Source organism: Eulemur rufifrons, chromosome 7 (genome assembly GCF_041146395.1).
Source record: "Eulemur rufifrons isolate Redbay chromosome 7, OSU_ERuf_1, whole genome shotgun sequence".
NCBI lineage: Eukaryota > Metazoa > Chordata > Mammalia > Primates > Lemuridae > Eulemur > Eulemur rufifrons.
The window spans coordinates 151,904,325-151,919,048 of NC_090989.1; the positions used below are offsets into that span (position 1 = coordinate 151,904,325).

The 14,724-nt window shown below is 39.0% G+C and overlaps 1 protein-coding gene across 1 annotated transcript; it reads right to left on the bottom strand.

The window, feature by feature from the left end:
* Window positions 1-3,514: 3,514 nt before the first annotated feature.
* On the bottom strand, window positions 3,515-13,720 carry LOC138386854 (histone-lysine N-methyltransferase SETMAR-like). The gene is given in 2 exon segments (XM_069473563.1): window positions 3,515-4,764; window positions 13,565-13,720. Coding segments are annotated over 2 exon segments (1,110 nt in total). The 3' UTR covers window positions 3,515-3,810.
* Window positions 13,721-14,724: the final 1,004 nt, after the last annotated feature.

Genomic DNA, 14,724 nt, shown 5'->3' on the forward strand with positions numbered 1-14,724 from the left:
TATTGCACTCGTGCTGAGAGGAAGGATCTGACAAGTTAATGTGTCTCTTTTCTTATCTAACTAAGCACTTCTGTTCAAATTCTCCCTGCACTCCAAAGCAGTGTCCATCTCTGATGGTGGTAATGGCCCAACCCACAAATGACTACAGCATGAGGCACAGTCATGTTTTGTTTTTGAGGACATAAAGCAAGTGGAAAAGCATTTTCCTAGGGCCTGAAGAGTGCTAATCCTGAAACAAATGTTCAGAGTTATAGGTTACCGGTTTCCAAGCGTTCATTGAAGAAAACTGAAACTCTGTAAAATGATTTAAAGAGGTTTGTTCTGAGCTGAGTGTGTGTGACTGCAGCCTGGGGAAACATGCCCTCAGGAGGTCTTGAGAAAACGCACCTGAGGTAGCCAGGTTAGTTTGATTTTATACATTCATGGAGACAGGAATTACATGTAAGATTGTAAGTCAATATGAGAAAGGAATACCTTGGTTTGGCCCGAAAAGGTGAGACATCTTGAATATGTAGGGGAACTTACAGGTTATAGGTGGGTTTAAAGATTCTTTGATTTGTAATTGGTTAAAGAAGTGAAGCTCTGTCTAAAGGCTTGGAAGGTTTTAGGTTAAGGATGTCTGTTAACCAGAGACAAGCCACGGGGCATTTACCACATTTACTTAAATGCAAGTGATCTGTTAAGTAAATTGATGGTCTGCAGGTGTGGTTTAAGCTTTGTCTTACATCACCTTAGGCCTGTTAATGATTTAATATCTTGTTACAAAGAGTAACTGCAAAAGGGAGGTGTGTCTGACCTCCCTTCTCACTGCAGCTGGCAACCGGGCTTTACGGTTTTTCTGCGATCCTTTTGGCCAAGGTGGAAGTTGGGTGGGGGAGTGGTCCAGTCAGCTGCCCGGAGGAGCTTAAGATGGCATTTTAGTTCACACAGGTGAGAGGCATCATGCGGTCATCCTCCTCCTCCTTCTCCTCTTCCTCCTCTTCTTTTTCTTGTCACAGCCTTATGGAGATAAAATTCACGTAACATGAAATTCACCCCATTAAAATGCTTTTTAGTAGTCACAAGTTGTGCAACCATGATCACTAATTCTGGAATATTTCATCACCTCCAAAAGAAACCATGTACCCATTAGCAATTAGCAGTCGCTCCCTATACTCCCTCCCACACCCAGCCCCTAGCAACCACTAAGCTACTTTATGTCTTTATGGATTTGCCCATTCTGGACACTTCATATAAATAAAATCACAAGGTATGTGACCTTTTGTGTTTGTCTTCTTTCACTCAACATAAGGTTTTCAAGGGTCATCCATGTCATGGTATATTTTGGTATTTCATTTCATTTTTTGGCTAAATAATACTTAAGAGGATATGGATACCAGATTTTGTTTATTTATACATCAGCTGATGGACATTTGGGATATGTCCACTTTTTTTTCTGTTGTGAATAAACACTTGTGCACAATTTTTTTGTGGGCATGATTTTAATTCTCTTGGGTCTATACCTAGCCGTAGAGTTTCTGGGACATGTGGTAATTCTATGTATGTTTTGAGAAACTGCCAAACTGATTTACAAAGTTGTGCAATTTTGCAAGTCAGCCAGCGGTGATATATGAGGGTTCCAATTTCTCCACTTCCTTATTAACACTTGCAATTGTCATTTTGATTTTAACTATCCTAGTGGGTGGGAAGTAGTATCTGACTATGGTTTTGATTTGTATTTCTCTAACAACTAATGTTGTTAGGTGTGGGTTTTCATAGATATCCTTTCTCAGCTTGAGGAATTTCCTGTCTACCTCTAGTTTGTTCAATGTTTTTACCATGAAAGGGTATTGGATTTTGCCAAATGCTTTTTCTGTGTCTACTGACACATGTAAAGACACATGTCATATTTTAAAATTCTAATCTTATAATTACAAAAATTTATATTATCATTGGATAATAGTCAAGCAGATGTATATTTTTCAATGTTTTCTCTCAAGTACCAACAATTCTTAAGAATATGGCAATAGAGCAAACAAATACAGTTAACGTGGTACTTAGAAAAAGCTTGCAATAAAGACTCTGACTCTTACCTTAGGAATCTGATTTCCAAGACTATGTGCTATTTAAGAATAAACTAGTGCCTGAAGACAAAACATTCCAAGGGTCCATATTTAGTCAGTTCTGTCTCTGGCAGAAGCACCAAATTGGAGGGTGCTGCTTGTGTCTGTGTCTCTGAATGGAAGATTGTCCTCTGTGACATCTGATATTCAACAAAGAAAGGCAAAAAGAAGTAGGAAAAAGTGATCTGCAAAATAAAACATTAAGCTAATCATTTTCCTTCTGACCATTTCCTTATTGCTTCTGAAGTACCTCAGTTATTAGAAGAGCTTATGAGGAGGAGAAAGGCCATTTTGGAGTGAGAGATATAAGCTTCCTTACAAAAAGCAGGAGTGCTTCAGAGAAATCAAAGTAACAGATGAAAGTTGGCAGGGAGAAATGATGAGTTTGGAGGAAAATGTTCGACATCTTGCATTTGTAGTTTGGGGCACTTTATGTGCATTCTAGTGTCTTTCGTTCACAGGGAACCATTCCTGATAATCTTATATGAACATGTAAGCCCTAATATACTTAAAAAAACTTTATTGAGATATAATTCATATACCACACATTTCACTCATTTAAAGTGTACAACTAACACATACACTACACAGAGTGTTATATAAAATATGGATCCCTATAACTCTGCAGGGCTTCCCAGTGGTAGGGTTTAAATGTACTAGAGAAGAAATTAAATTATTTATTGAATAATACCATAGGGGCTCAAATAATTATTTTAGCTTTCAAAATGTCTCATAAACCTGCATAGCAACTATATTTTTACAAAGTATTTGCTTTAAGGAAGGAAGAGATGTTTGCTGCTGTCGAAGATTAAATGGGATTATAAAACTCGTATCTCCTTCTGTGGTGTTGACAGGGTTATTTTTGTTATTAATACCTGAAGAAGGAGGCTATTTGAAGTTTTGAAGCATAACTTCACAAGCTTTGGAATATAGCCAAGTATATAATGAAAAATTTACACTGTGTTTCCTTTTCTGACTTTTGGCTATAACGCAGAAGTCATTTCCATGGTTATATTTTTCACTATTGGTGGTTAATTATTAGGGTTTTAGCAGGTGATAATTAGTCATGCTGTTTTCCTTGATCTGTGCTTAGAAACAAACAAGAAATAGGATGCAGGAGTCAGACAAATTAAAATATCAGCTTTATTGCTAATGAAATTGGCTGGAAAGCATGGCTTAGGTAGGTAGACACAAGGGTCTTCTTGGATCATTACAATTAGGTTCAGTTTGAGTGCTAGAAAACTCACAGTAACAGTGGCTTAAACAAGGGAAAGACTTTCTCATCGAAAAGTTCAGATGTGTCAGATCAGAACCAGCAGAATGTTCTATAGTACCAGACACCTAAACTCCTTTTTATCTTGTTGATTTGTTATGCATGCTTCATTTCTTAAGAGTCATCTTGGGGTCTGGGATGGCTATTCCAGCTCTAGTCATAACGTATACATTCCAGCAAACAGGAAGAAAGAGGAAGAGGAGGGCGGAACTCTCCATTTAAGGACACATCATTTTTGCTTATATTCCATTAGCTGGAACACAGTCACTCAGCCATATCTAACTAGAGAAGTGAGTATTCTGGGGTAGCAAAGTATCCAGGTAAAATTGAGAATTTTATTACAGAAGGAGAGAAAGAATATTGATGGACAACTTGTAGTCTCTGCCACCTTCCTGACTTAAACTTATGCAACCAGACAGAGGCAGAGCCAGACAATCACCAGCATTCCTTATAAAGAGGGCCAAGCTGCTGGCCACAGAGCAGACTTACCTCAAGGGTAAGTTGCTTGGAAGAGGGGAATGCATAAGGCGTTGAGCCACACATGGCTGGTTCTCTCATTCCCACCCACTGGCCTCTCTTAGTGGTTGGGCAGTTTTCCTCCTAATTAATGTCTGGCTTTTCTAAGGGGCAGTACAGTGAACTGTCATAAGGTAGGAAAGCAGTACACGATTTGGCACCACAGTAACAAGGTTTTCTTAGTTTTCCGTTATCCAGCCTTTCTTTGTCTTCACTGTCCATTAGATTAAGAAATCTTCCTGAATAGTCGTAAGAAAGTTCCTCTTCTGGCAAAATGTCTTTGGCTGCAAAGAGTGCCAACCTAGGTACCATTGAGTCAATTCGGACAGGAATCATCAATAGGTTTGATTCACAAGAATGATTAAGGAATCTTCCAATATTTCCTAAATAGGTAGGGTCAACAAATGTTTCCATTATCTGCCCATTATAAACATGTTCCCTGATGGCTATTATGTAATTTGAGTCATATATTGTTTGTAAGTGAATTCTTCTCTGTACTTCAGAGAATCCTAAAACCTCGCCAGCATATTCACAGACAAATCTTCCTTTTGGTATAAATTCCAAGGTACGAAGTCCCCAACCTTTTTTATCTGTCTTGAACACCTGGAGGTGGAACTGCAGACCCCTCTGGACCACTCTGTTTCTGCAGTGGTCACCACACTGGCACAGGACATTGCATTCAAAAACAGGCTTGGCATACTTTGCTTCCAATCCTATATCTCTAAGGCATGAATTATCATCATAATTTTCTTCATAGTGGAGACAGGAGCAAGTGCCAGGGAGGCAGGGAGTTTTGACACAAACGCATCCAGGAAAGGTTATTTGAGTGGGATCAATGTCTGCTCCAGGTCCACCTACATGATCAGATGTGTACTGTAAAAAATATAAATACTGTCAGTATGGCATGCCATATATTTTATATATATTTCAAGCAGCTTTTGGCTGGCACACTCCAAAATATATAAAAACAGGACAAAACTGACAAAATATAGTATACTATAATAAATATTGCCTGAAAAGATCTCTCTCCAATTTAAAAAAATAAGATTAATTTTTGTTTTCTTTTTTTCCTTTTCCCCAAAAATTGTTTCACAAAAGATTAATTTTTAGATTTAAAATTTTGTGGTTTTTATTTTAGGTATAAGGATAGCACTAGGAAAATATATTTTTTCTCTTATCAGAAATTGAAAGTTTTGTAGCTTATTTTGTTTTCCTCTTAGCTTTGGATATCAGGAAAATCAGTGCTGAATTTCATGTTTGAATGCAGGTAAGCATTTTATTCTTAGCTTTGATCTCTTTTACCTTTATCTGATAATACATATGCATACATATATTTTTTTATTGTGAGTTACTTCAGTTCTTTTTTGGGAATAAGAAAATTATAAATGACAAATAAATCAACTGCAGATGGAATTCCAAAAAATGGTTATTTGTCGAATAGATATTAGTAGGTATATAAATATATTGTAGATGTATACATGTAAAGAAATCCTGTTCTTATTAAATGAAAAAGGGATAATATGAAAAAATTTCTCAGTTTTTGAAATGTACCTCTATTTTCAAAACATTACATTTATAAAATGTTATGGAAAAAGACGACAGTCCTAAATCTAAAATCTCTGTATGGTTAATGTCTATGTGAAGCCTGATCTCTAGTTATATCCTTACTGGCATCATGAAGTATATTTTCAAACCCTGAAGATTAAAATATCTTTCATGAGCCCAGCAGATTTCTTTATGTATAGAACAATTCTTGCTTATATAGAACCTAATCCATTTATTTATACCTGCCTTGTTCCAACAAGGACTTAATGAGACTTAAAAACAGGTAAGATAAATGAACAACAGGTAAGAAGAGTGAAGTGAAGGGGGACATAGGAGCAAACTAGTCCAGTGAGCTTAGAGTGTGTAGCAGAAGTAGACCAGACATTCAGCTCCTCTCGAGAGCAGCCACTTCAGAGAGGGATATATGGGGATGTGTGGCTTGCACTGTCTGTAGGGAGCTATCTCACTGTTCAGAAAAAGCATTGACTTTTTTCAGTATCAAGACCAGAGAGAAATTTCACTAATGTGTCCTCGTAAACGATTTTTTTCCCAAGAAGCAGCTTCATGGCTTGTTTTTTATTCTGGCCCTCAACAAAGGCCCCTGGCATGCCACCACAGCACAGTTGGGTAACGGCAGTTCCGCAAGGCACCAGTTGAATGGCATTTCACTGGGGATAGATAGAGGAATGTACACACAACATGTCCTTCAGTCAATCCTCCATTAATATTATGTCTCTAGGCCAAGCTTTATAAACTTATTGAACAGCATGTAGTCGTACTCCCTGTGGGGGCCTCGGGTGGAACTATGTAGTTAAGTGCAAAACCCTATACTTTAAAAAACACTGAGCTGGGGATTGACATCCTCTTGTGAAAGATGAGGAAGATGATGAGAGGAGTATCTGTAGGGGCAGGCCAACATACTCCTTAAAGAGTCATTTGGAGATAGAGAGCAGAAATACCTTCTGTTTGTGTTGTTTCTTATAGCTTTAACTTAGCAGGGGTGTTCTAAAGGGATAAAGGATGACGTAGAAAAAGATGCCCTATCAGTCAAAGTCAATGACTGCTGTCTAATACAGAATCTACTTCCAGCATTTTAAAGATTCAATGTTGAAATGTAAATGGTTACTGAGATATTTTAAGAAGTACTTATAAAATGAAAATTTTATTATCTCTCTGTTAAACTTTTCATGAAGAATTCTTTTAAATTGATTTGTTCTTAAAAGTGCATATACTTTTAATATACCATATAAAGCACTAAAATGTTTTTTTTTGACACACAGATCCAGACCTTTAAAATCAAGTCTTACTGCAGTTTCTAACCAGGAGTGCATATTGTTCTTTATTGAAAAATAGTTTTATTTGCTTATTTTTACTTATAAATTAAAAAGATACTGGAGAATCTAGTGATATATTTTTAAAAATTCTGCAATTAAACTTTCTGCACAATTTAAGATAATAGGGACTAAGATTATAAACAGTAGCTAATTCCACATGAGCTGCAGATAACTTCCAAAGGATAATCAAGGTTTCTGGGCAAACTTTCTGTTTACAGAGAAAAATTTTTTCCCTGATGAATTATAATCATTGACCCTGATACCAATAATCATTCCAAGTCATTTTACTTTGTGTCTCCATTTTCTCTTCAATAAAAATTTGGTAAAATAACATTCTAGAAAGATATTTCACCTGTCTTAAAAAAATTACACCCAAGAATAATCTTTTGAAAAGGTTATTGGTCTTTAAACGTTGGCCTAATTTATGATTATGTAATTATCCATCTTTTCAGGTATTTAATTACATATTGAAAAGCTATTTATTCTTTTCAGAAATAATCTAAGGTCATTCCCCTGACATTCTGTTCAAATGTTTATATGCCAGGCAAACTGTTAAACTTTGAATACAGCAATGCACCACATAATGACTTTAGGTCAACAATAGAATGCATACAATGGTGGTCCCATAGATTATAATACCATATTTTTACTGTACCTTTTCTAAGTTTAGATACATAACTATAAACTGTTATGTTACAATTGCCTACAGTAACATGCTGACATGCCTAGGAACAAGAAGCCACACCATATAGCCTAGGTGTATAGTTGGCTATACCATCTAGGTTTGTGTAAGTATACTCTATAATGTTCATATAATGGTGAAATCACCTAATGAGGCATTTTTCATATCGTATCTCCACTGTTACGTGACATATGACTGTATCTAACAGCTAATGGACAGTGAGTTATAAATTGGGAGTCAGGTGACCTGAGCATAAATTTAAATGCTCGCAATTAATTTTTTGTATTTTTTTCTTTTTCTCATATTTTTTTGAGACAGGTACTCTGTCACCTGGGCTAGAGTACCATGGTGTCAGCCTAGCTCACAGCAAGGGCTCAAGCAATCCTCCTGCCTCAGCCTCCTGAGTAGTTGGGACTACAGGCACGCACCACCATGCCTGGCTAATTTTTCCTATGTTTAGTAGAGACAGAGTCTCGTTCTTGCTCAGGCTGGTCTTGAACTCCTGATCTCAAGCAATCCTCCCTCCTCGGCCTCCCAGAGTGCTAGGATTACAGGCATGAGCCACCATGCCTGGCCTTAAATGCTCCTAATTTATAACCTTTTTTCCATAGTCTGTACTCAAAGTCCTGGACAAAGCTGATACAAAAATGGTTGCTACCCTGACACTTGCTTGTATCTACCCTAAGCCCAGGAGAGATCAATGAATGGGGGATGCAGCCATCCCATCATAGACACGTTTTTACCTTCCCAGCATCTATTTCTTTCTTCTAACAACAGCACCCTGACTCTTTCCACGGGAACCCTCCCCACTTTCGTCTCAGTGGTTTGGATGGGGGTCCCAGTTGGGCAGGGACCTACACCTGGCTAAACAGAATATCATTCACTCTTTTCAAGAGTGTTTGGTTCACAGATGGGCACATGACCTAAGCCAGACCCATGAACTATAATTCTGGGACTTCCTCTGAAACAATTAGGGAAGAGACATTATCTTTCCACTAGAGTTGCTAAACCATACAGTGTTCTCCTGGCATTACCAAGTTCTACTGCATAGATAAGGCCTCCTGAGTATGTAGCCAACCACAGGAAGGGGGAACAGGGGAACAGAGGTGAGAAGAGGGAGGGTGGTGAGAAGAAATATCTGATACTTTTGGATTTCTTGGATCCAGATATGCCTACAGTTACCACTTTCAGACTTTTCTGATGTGAGGCAATTCCTTCCCTCTTTTCTCAGGTCAGTTTGTTTTGTGTTGTTTCTTGCAAACAAATGAGTCCTGACTGTACACCTCAGGTAGAAGCTGAGAATGATTCCAGGAAATGGTTGGAAAATTTAGTCAAAGATGTAAACGTCCAATTGGGAGGTGAGACTGGAGTGTGTGCAGGAGGCCAGACAGGAATATTCTGACTGTGGCCTGAACTCCAGCCAAGCAGAGGAGAGCTTCTTAGTGCAGAACATGGAATGCCCAAAAGGAGACACATACATAGCCAGGCTCTTATTAGCACTGTGACTTTGAGCAAGTACGCTACTAAGCTTTGGGTTAGTATAAGATAAGGATAATACCCATTTTTGAGGTGGTTATCATGAAATGTAAATGAAACAACACTGTTATTCAGTGCCAGGCATTTTATATTTTTAAAATATTAGCTTCTTTCAATTCTTCTAGATATTACTTTAAAAAATTTTTTAGGCCGGGCGTGGTGGCTCACGCCTGTAATCCTAGCACTCTGGGAGGCCGAGGTGGGCGGATCGTTTGAGCTCAGGAGTTCGAGACCAGCCTGAGCAAGAGCGAGACCCCATCTCTACTAAAAAAATAGAAAGAAATGATATGGACAGCTAAAAATATATATATAGAAAAAATTAGCCGGGCATGGTGGTGCATGCCTGTAGTCCCAGCTACTCGGGAGGCTGAGACAGGAGGATCGCTTGAGCTCAGGAGTTTGAGGTTGCTGTGAGCTAGGCTGACGCCACGACACTCATTCTAGCCTGGGCAACAGAGTGAGACTCTGTCTCAAAAAAAAAAAAAAAAAATTTTTTTAAATTTTTTGTACAAACAGGGTCTCACTATGTTGCCCAGACTGGTCTCGAACTCCTGTCCTCAAGCTACCCTTCTGCCTCAGCCTCCCAAAGTGCTGGGATTATAGGTGTGAGCCACCAGCCTGGCTAGATATTACTTTTAGATGTCATATTTAAAACATCATATATTTCTGGTCAATTACTTAACATCTCTACATATTTACCTATCTATCTTATCTCATAGATTGCTATGAAGGAACAAATGAAAAACCCCACTTAAAAAGCTTACTCTAGTGGCTAGCACATAAGTGTTTAATAAGAATTACGTAGGAAGTACATAGTAGGGTGGTGAAGAAAACAGGTTCTGGAGTTAAACTTCCCAAGTTCAAATATATTCAAACCAAAATCATGTCTAGGAAATCACATGATTAGAGTCCTAGCCTCCATTACTAATCCACCTCAAGTGGAGATAAGCTAACAGCTGATCCAAACTTCTTTCATTCATCATCAAATATTACCTTATTGCCTGTTATATGCATGTGCTGGGATTTAGAAACCAGTCAGAAAAATATAAAGGAGGACACGAAGAATGGGATTTTTATCGTTTCTTGCCTTGTCACAACATAAGCTTTACTTTTTTTTATGTATCAAAGCATAGAATTGGTCATGCAAGAGTGAAGAACAAATGTAAAATGATCAGTGCAAAATAATGTACTAGAAAATAGATCCTTGATGAACTGGGTGAAGATTTCAAGTTTTTTAACAGAAAACTTGAGAAAATTTTTTTATAAACTATGATTATCCAAAAAGTGAAAATGGAAACAGGAGACAGCATGCTGAAGAGCAAATATACTTTGTTGGCTGCTATTGTCTGCAATAATTTCTCTCTTCTCTGAACTAGGCCTGCACTTATTGTTAATGGCATGAACTTTGGAATCCAAATGGCGTAGAGTGTACGCTGTCTGTGTTAAATGTGTAGGTCTTGTCTTTCTAACAAACATATGTCTCAAGGAAAGACATGGTCATGAGGTTTGGGGTGTGGAATGGTGATGGGGGTGATGTTCCTATCCATAGTCTAGGCACAGAGCAGGTGTTTAGGAAGTATTTTTTGATTGCTTGATTGCAGCTGTTGATAAGCTTCAATTGGAAATTTGACTTGTCTGAGTCACATTCTGTATCAAAGTCCCAGAAACTGAAGTAGGAGAATGTATAATATTCTAGGCTTAAAACCTGGGCCATTATTCTGAATTTTAAGGAAGTGTTGTGAAGACCTTCATTCCTTTTTTCGGTTGTGCCAAAACCCCAGCTACAAGAATCTTTCCACTTGGCCTCCAACCTCATAAGTTTGTTTTTGCTCCAAGCAGCTATTAGAATACTGTGAGCCAGATAATTCTCATCAAGCCCCAGTAGAAATCTTAAAAATAATGTTTGAAGCTGGTTTCAGAAACCTGAAAATGGTTAGATCCAACTCTTAGCTCAAGAAAATCAATTAGTTTATTTTCTACTTGACTTTCAATACTGATATTATGATATGCTTGTTTCTAAGATGAACATTTGAATGTTCTTTTTGCCTTTTCACACAGTAGCCAAAAGCAAACCAGATACAGTTATTTTTATAATATCTTTAGTTTTTCATGTCTTAATTCCTATGTGTGCATATGTCTGTGAAGGTGGGGTTTGGAGCAAGCAATCTGTTTTGACCTTTTGTAAGACTGGTTTTATGATCCATGAACATATGGAAGAAAACTAGTTGAAGGCACTTTTAGGCTTGTCATTTAAATATTTCAAGCATGTTTTATCTTCTTGGTAAGAAAGACTATAAGCTCCTTTAGAAAAGAATCCTGTCTACTTTCTTTAATTCTGTCCAGAGCTGTGCATATACGCAGGTAGCTAGAACACTGTGGGATTGAGTTTTAATTTCCTGATTTTCATTTTGCCCATCAACTGTAGGTCTAAGGATCAATTATAATGATTCGTCTTGCCACCTCTCTCCCTGCTTTTTAAAATAGACGAGTATTTATTTTCATGTACATTTTGCAAATATAACAAGCACACCAAACTACATGATTTTGTGAACATTGATGATTAAGATGATTTTAAATGTGATACTTATATAACTTGATTTGTTTTAAATAAGTTTAGTATTTAAAATGAAGTGAGTTAATATAAAGAAATACATTAGGCACACAGTTTTACACATTGTTCTTGTATATGACAAAGAAAAATATGACTCAAGATTGGAAATAGGTTTACAGAATTCACACACAATTGTTTTGTGTAATAGCACTGATACGTAGTTAAAATTAATCATAAGATGACTCATTTATAAACACTTTGAGGGTAGAGAGTGTTTTTCTATTCACTGTATTCTCTGCACCCCAACTCACTACCTTACATACATTTAGTTCTCAATAAATATTTGTTGAATTAAGAATGGACAAGAACAGCAGTATTTTATGTTCATGTTAGATACCTGTAGGTAAGAAAAAACAAGGCAGCAACCAAGTGTTTTTTATATTTTCATATAAGCTCAGGGGCTCAAGCTCAATATAGTTTTTCTATATCCTCATGTGTGTCTTCACCATTTTATCTTCTAGGCTGAGCCTAACACAGCACTCAATTATTTGTTCAATAAAGAAAAGATGTATCAGTGTTTTTGACCTGGAATTCAGCAATGCTTGGTTTTGAATAAGTTTTGAGGGACCAGTGTTTAAAATTGGGCCAGCCACCCATATTATTAACCATAAACTGCCAAAGGTAGTTTAAGGAATAAAAACCATTTTTGACACTAATATCCGGCTCTACTCTTTAAAACTGCTATAAATCTATTATCTTATTTGATCCTCACAACTGTAGGAAGAAGGATGGGCAGATAGGGTTCAATATTGATAATAGATTGTGGAAAGGGCTACATACATGTTTAAATTATGATTCTCATTTTTCAGATGAAGAAACTGAAATGGCTAAGACCTGAACTTAGCTCTCCAACCTCTAAGTCCAGTGCTCTTTCCACTTCAAAATTCTTCTTTTCTCTTTTTTTTTTTTTCCTTTTTTGGTCATTCTTTATTCCTTAGGCAACTTTTAAGCCAAAGTCAGAGGCATGAGAAAGAGAAGAAAGGGCTTTGAGAACTAGTAGTGAACATTTATTGAGTTCTTTTGTTGTTGTTGTTGTTGAGACAGAGTCTCACTTTGTTGCCCAGGCTAGAGTGAGTGCTGTGGCGTCAGCTTAGCTCACAGCAACCTCAGACTCCTCGGCTTAAGCGATCCTACTGCCTCAGCCTCCCGAGTAGCTGGGACTACAGGCATGCGCCACTATGCCTGGCTAATTTTTTCTATATAGATTTTTAGTTGTCCGTATAATGTCTTTCTATTTTTAGTAGAGACGGGGTCTCGCTCTTGCTCAGGCTGGTCTCAAACTCCTGACCTTGAGCGATCCACCCGCCTCGGCCTCCCAGAGTGCTAGGATTACAGGCGTGAGCCACCGCGCCCGGCCTATTGAGTTCTTATAGTGAATCAGAAATTGTATTTTACTTATAATTCTCAAAGCAATCTGGAAGAGAGGCATTATTGTTTCTATTATTTAAACTGTACACAGGAGGACTTTAAAGCTTTAGCCAAAGCTAATTTGTGTTTGCCCAAGAGTTCACAGCATGAGGAAGACCTCAACTAAGTCTTACTCTAGCGGCTAAGTTTTTAACCATGACATTAGGCTGCGCTCCATTAAAAGGCCCCACAGCTTATTTTACAAATGAGACACCTGAGGCCAGAAAGGTAGGAGATTTGCTCCGTATCCCTCATTGAATTGTGAGGACAGAACTTGGACAAAAAGCCAGGTTTTCAGGGCCCTTTCTAAGGGATCTCACGAAGCCTCTGGTTTTGCACCTTAGGGATCTGCCAGTCTACAGACAGAAGAGGGTAATAAACTTGCTAAGGTCATACGGCGGGTTAATAGAAAAAGACTGAAATCTGTCCACTAAGACCTATTCCCGCCCTCCAATAGTTGTGCAACAGCGTTAAGAAAAAAGGTCGAGAGGCTGGGAGATCGCCTCAGCAACAGTCAGATCCAGAAGTACGACCACGTAGGGGAGCCCCGCCCCCTACCTGGAAGGGCCCGGGTCGGGCCCCCGGGGGCCACGCGCCCACAGGCAGGTTTTCTAGGCCGCGCGCGACATCCAGCTGCTCTGGCGGAACCTCAAGCTCCTCTTCAAACGCTGCCATCCGGAAAGGCCGCTCCTTCTCCACCGCTTCCACAAACATTTAACGCGCCTCACGCTGCACCTACTACCCTGACAGGCTCGAGCTCGCAAAGGCTGCTGGGACTTGTGGGTCCCGTGGCCCCACGGCCTCATGGGAGTTGTAGTTGTCGCCTCCTCGCAAGCGGCCAGTGAGGGCGCGTCTGGTGTGTTGCTCAGCTTTGGTTGACTTTTTCAGTCTGGCTCCCTGGTTGATTTGAGCCAGAAGCACAACAGATAATTACAAAACTGTGTAAGGTACGGACAAAACTTCGGTAACACGAAATAAAGGGCTTTAGTTTTCCGTGGGAACATCAGGGAGAGGGCTTTGGAGGCGAGGCCACTTGTGCAGGTTTTCGAGGACTTAGTAGACGTTTGCTGGCGTGGAGGGAAGGGTTGCGTTCTAAGCCGAGGGGAGAAATGCACACCAGGGTTTCCAAAGAGCTGGAACCTGCGTGGAAGTTGGAGGACACCTTATGGGGCACCGTAAGGAATTTGTGTTGGGTACGCCCACCCCCTGAGGAGAGATCTGTTCCCGGTTGTTCTGTTTCCCTCTCCCCCCTTCATTCTCCCTCCCCTCACCCCACAAAAACTCTCCTCCCTGCCAGAGGATTCTGGTAGCCTCAAAACTGCTGAATCCAATGGAATATTTTAAATCTTACAAAGCTCTCTGACATGAGTGTCCTACTTCTCCTTGAACCCGTGTCGCCTCCATTCCTATGGCTTCAAATATTAATATAAAGGATTAGGCCATCAGACTCTAACCCTGAGCAGATGTTTCTCCTTGAATCCAGCTATCCATATCCAGCTAAGTATTGGGCGTTTTGCGTTCTGTCCTATAGGCTCCTCAAGCTCAAAACAACTGGAATTGACTTCTGCAAATCTTGCTTTTCCTTCTTTAAAATCAACTGGGAGAATAATTTGTTCAGGATCTATAGAGCCACCAAAGCAACCAACCAGTTTCGCTGTATTCCTTCTCCTTATACTCTCATGCTAAGGACCTCATGGCCAAGTCTTATTGATTCCACC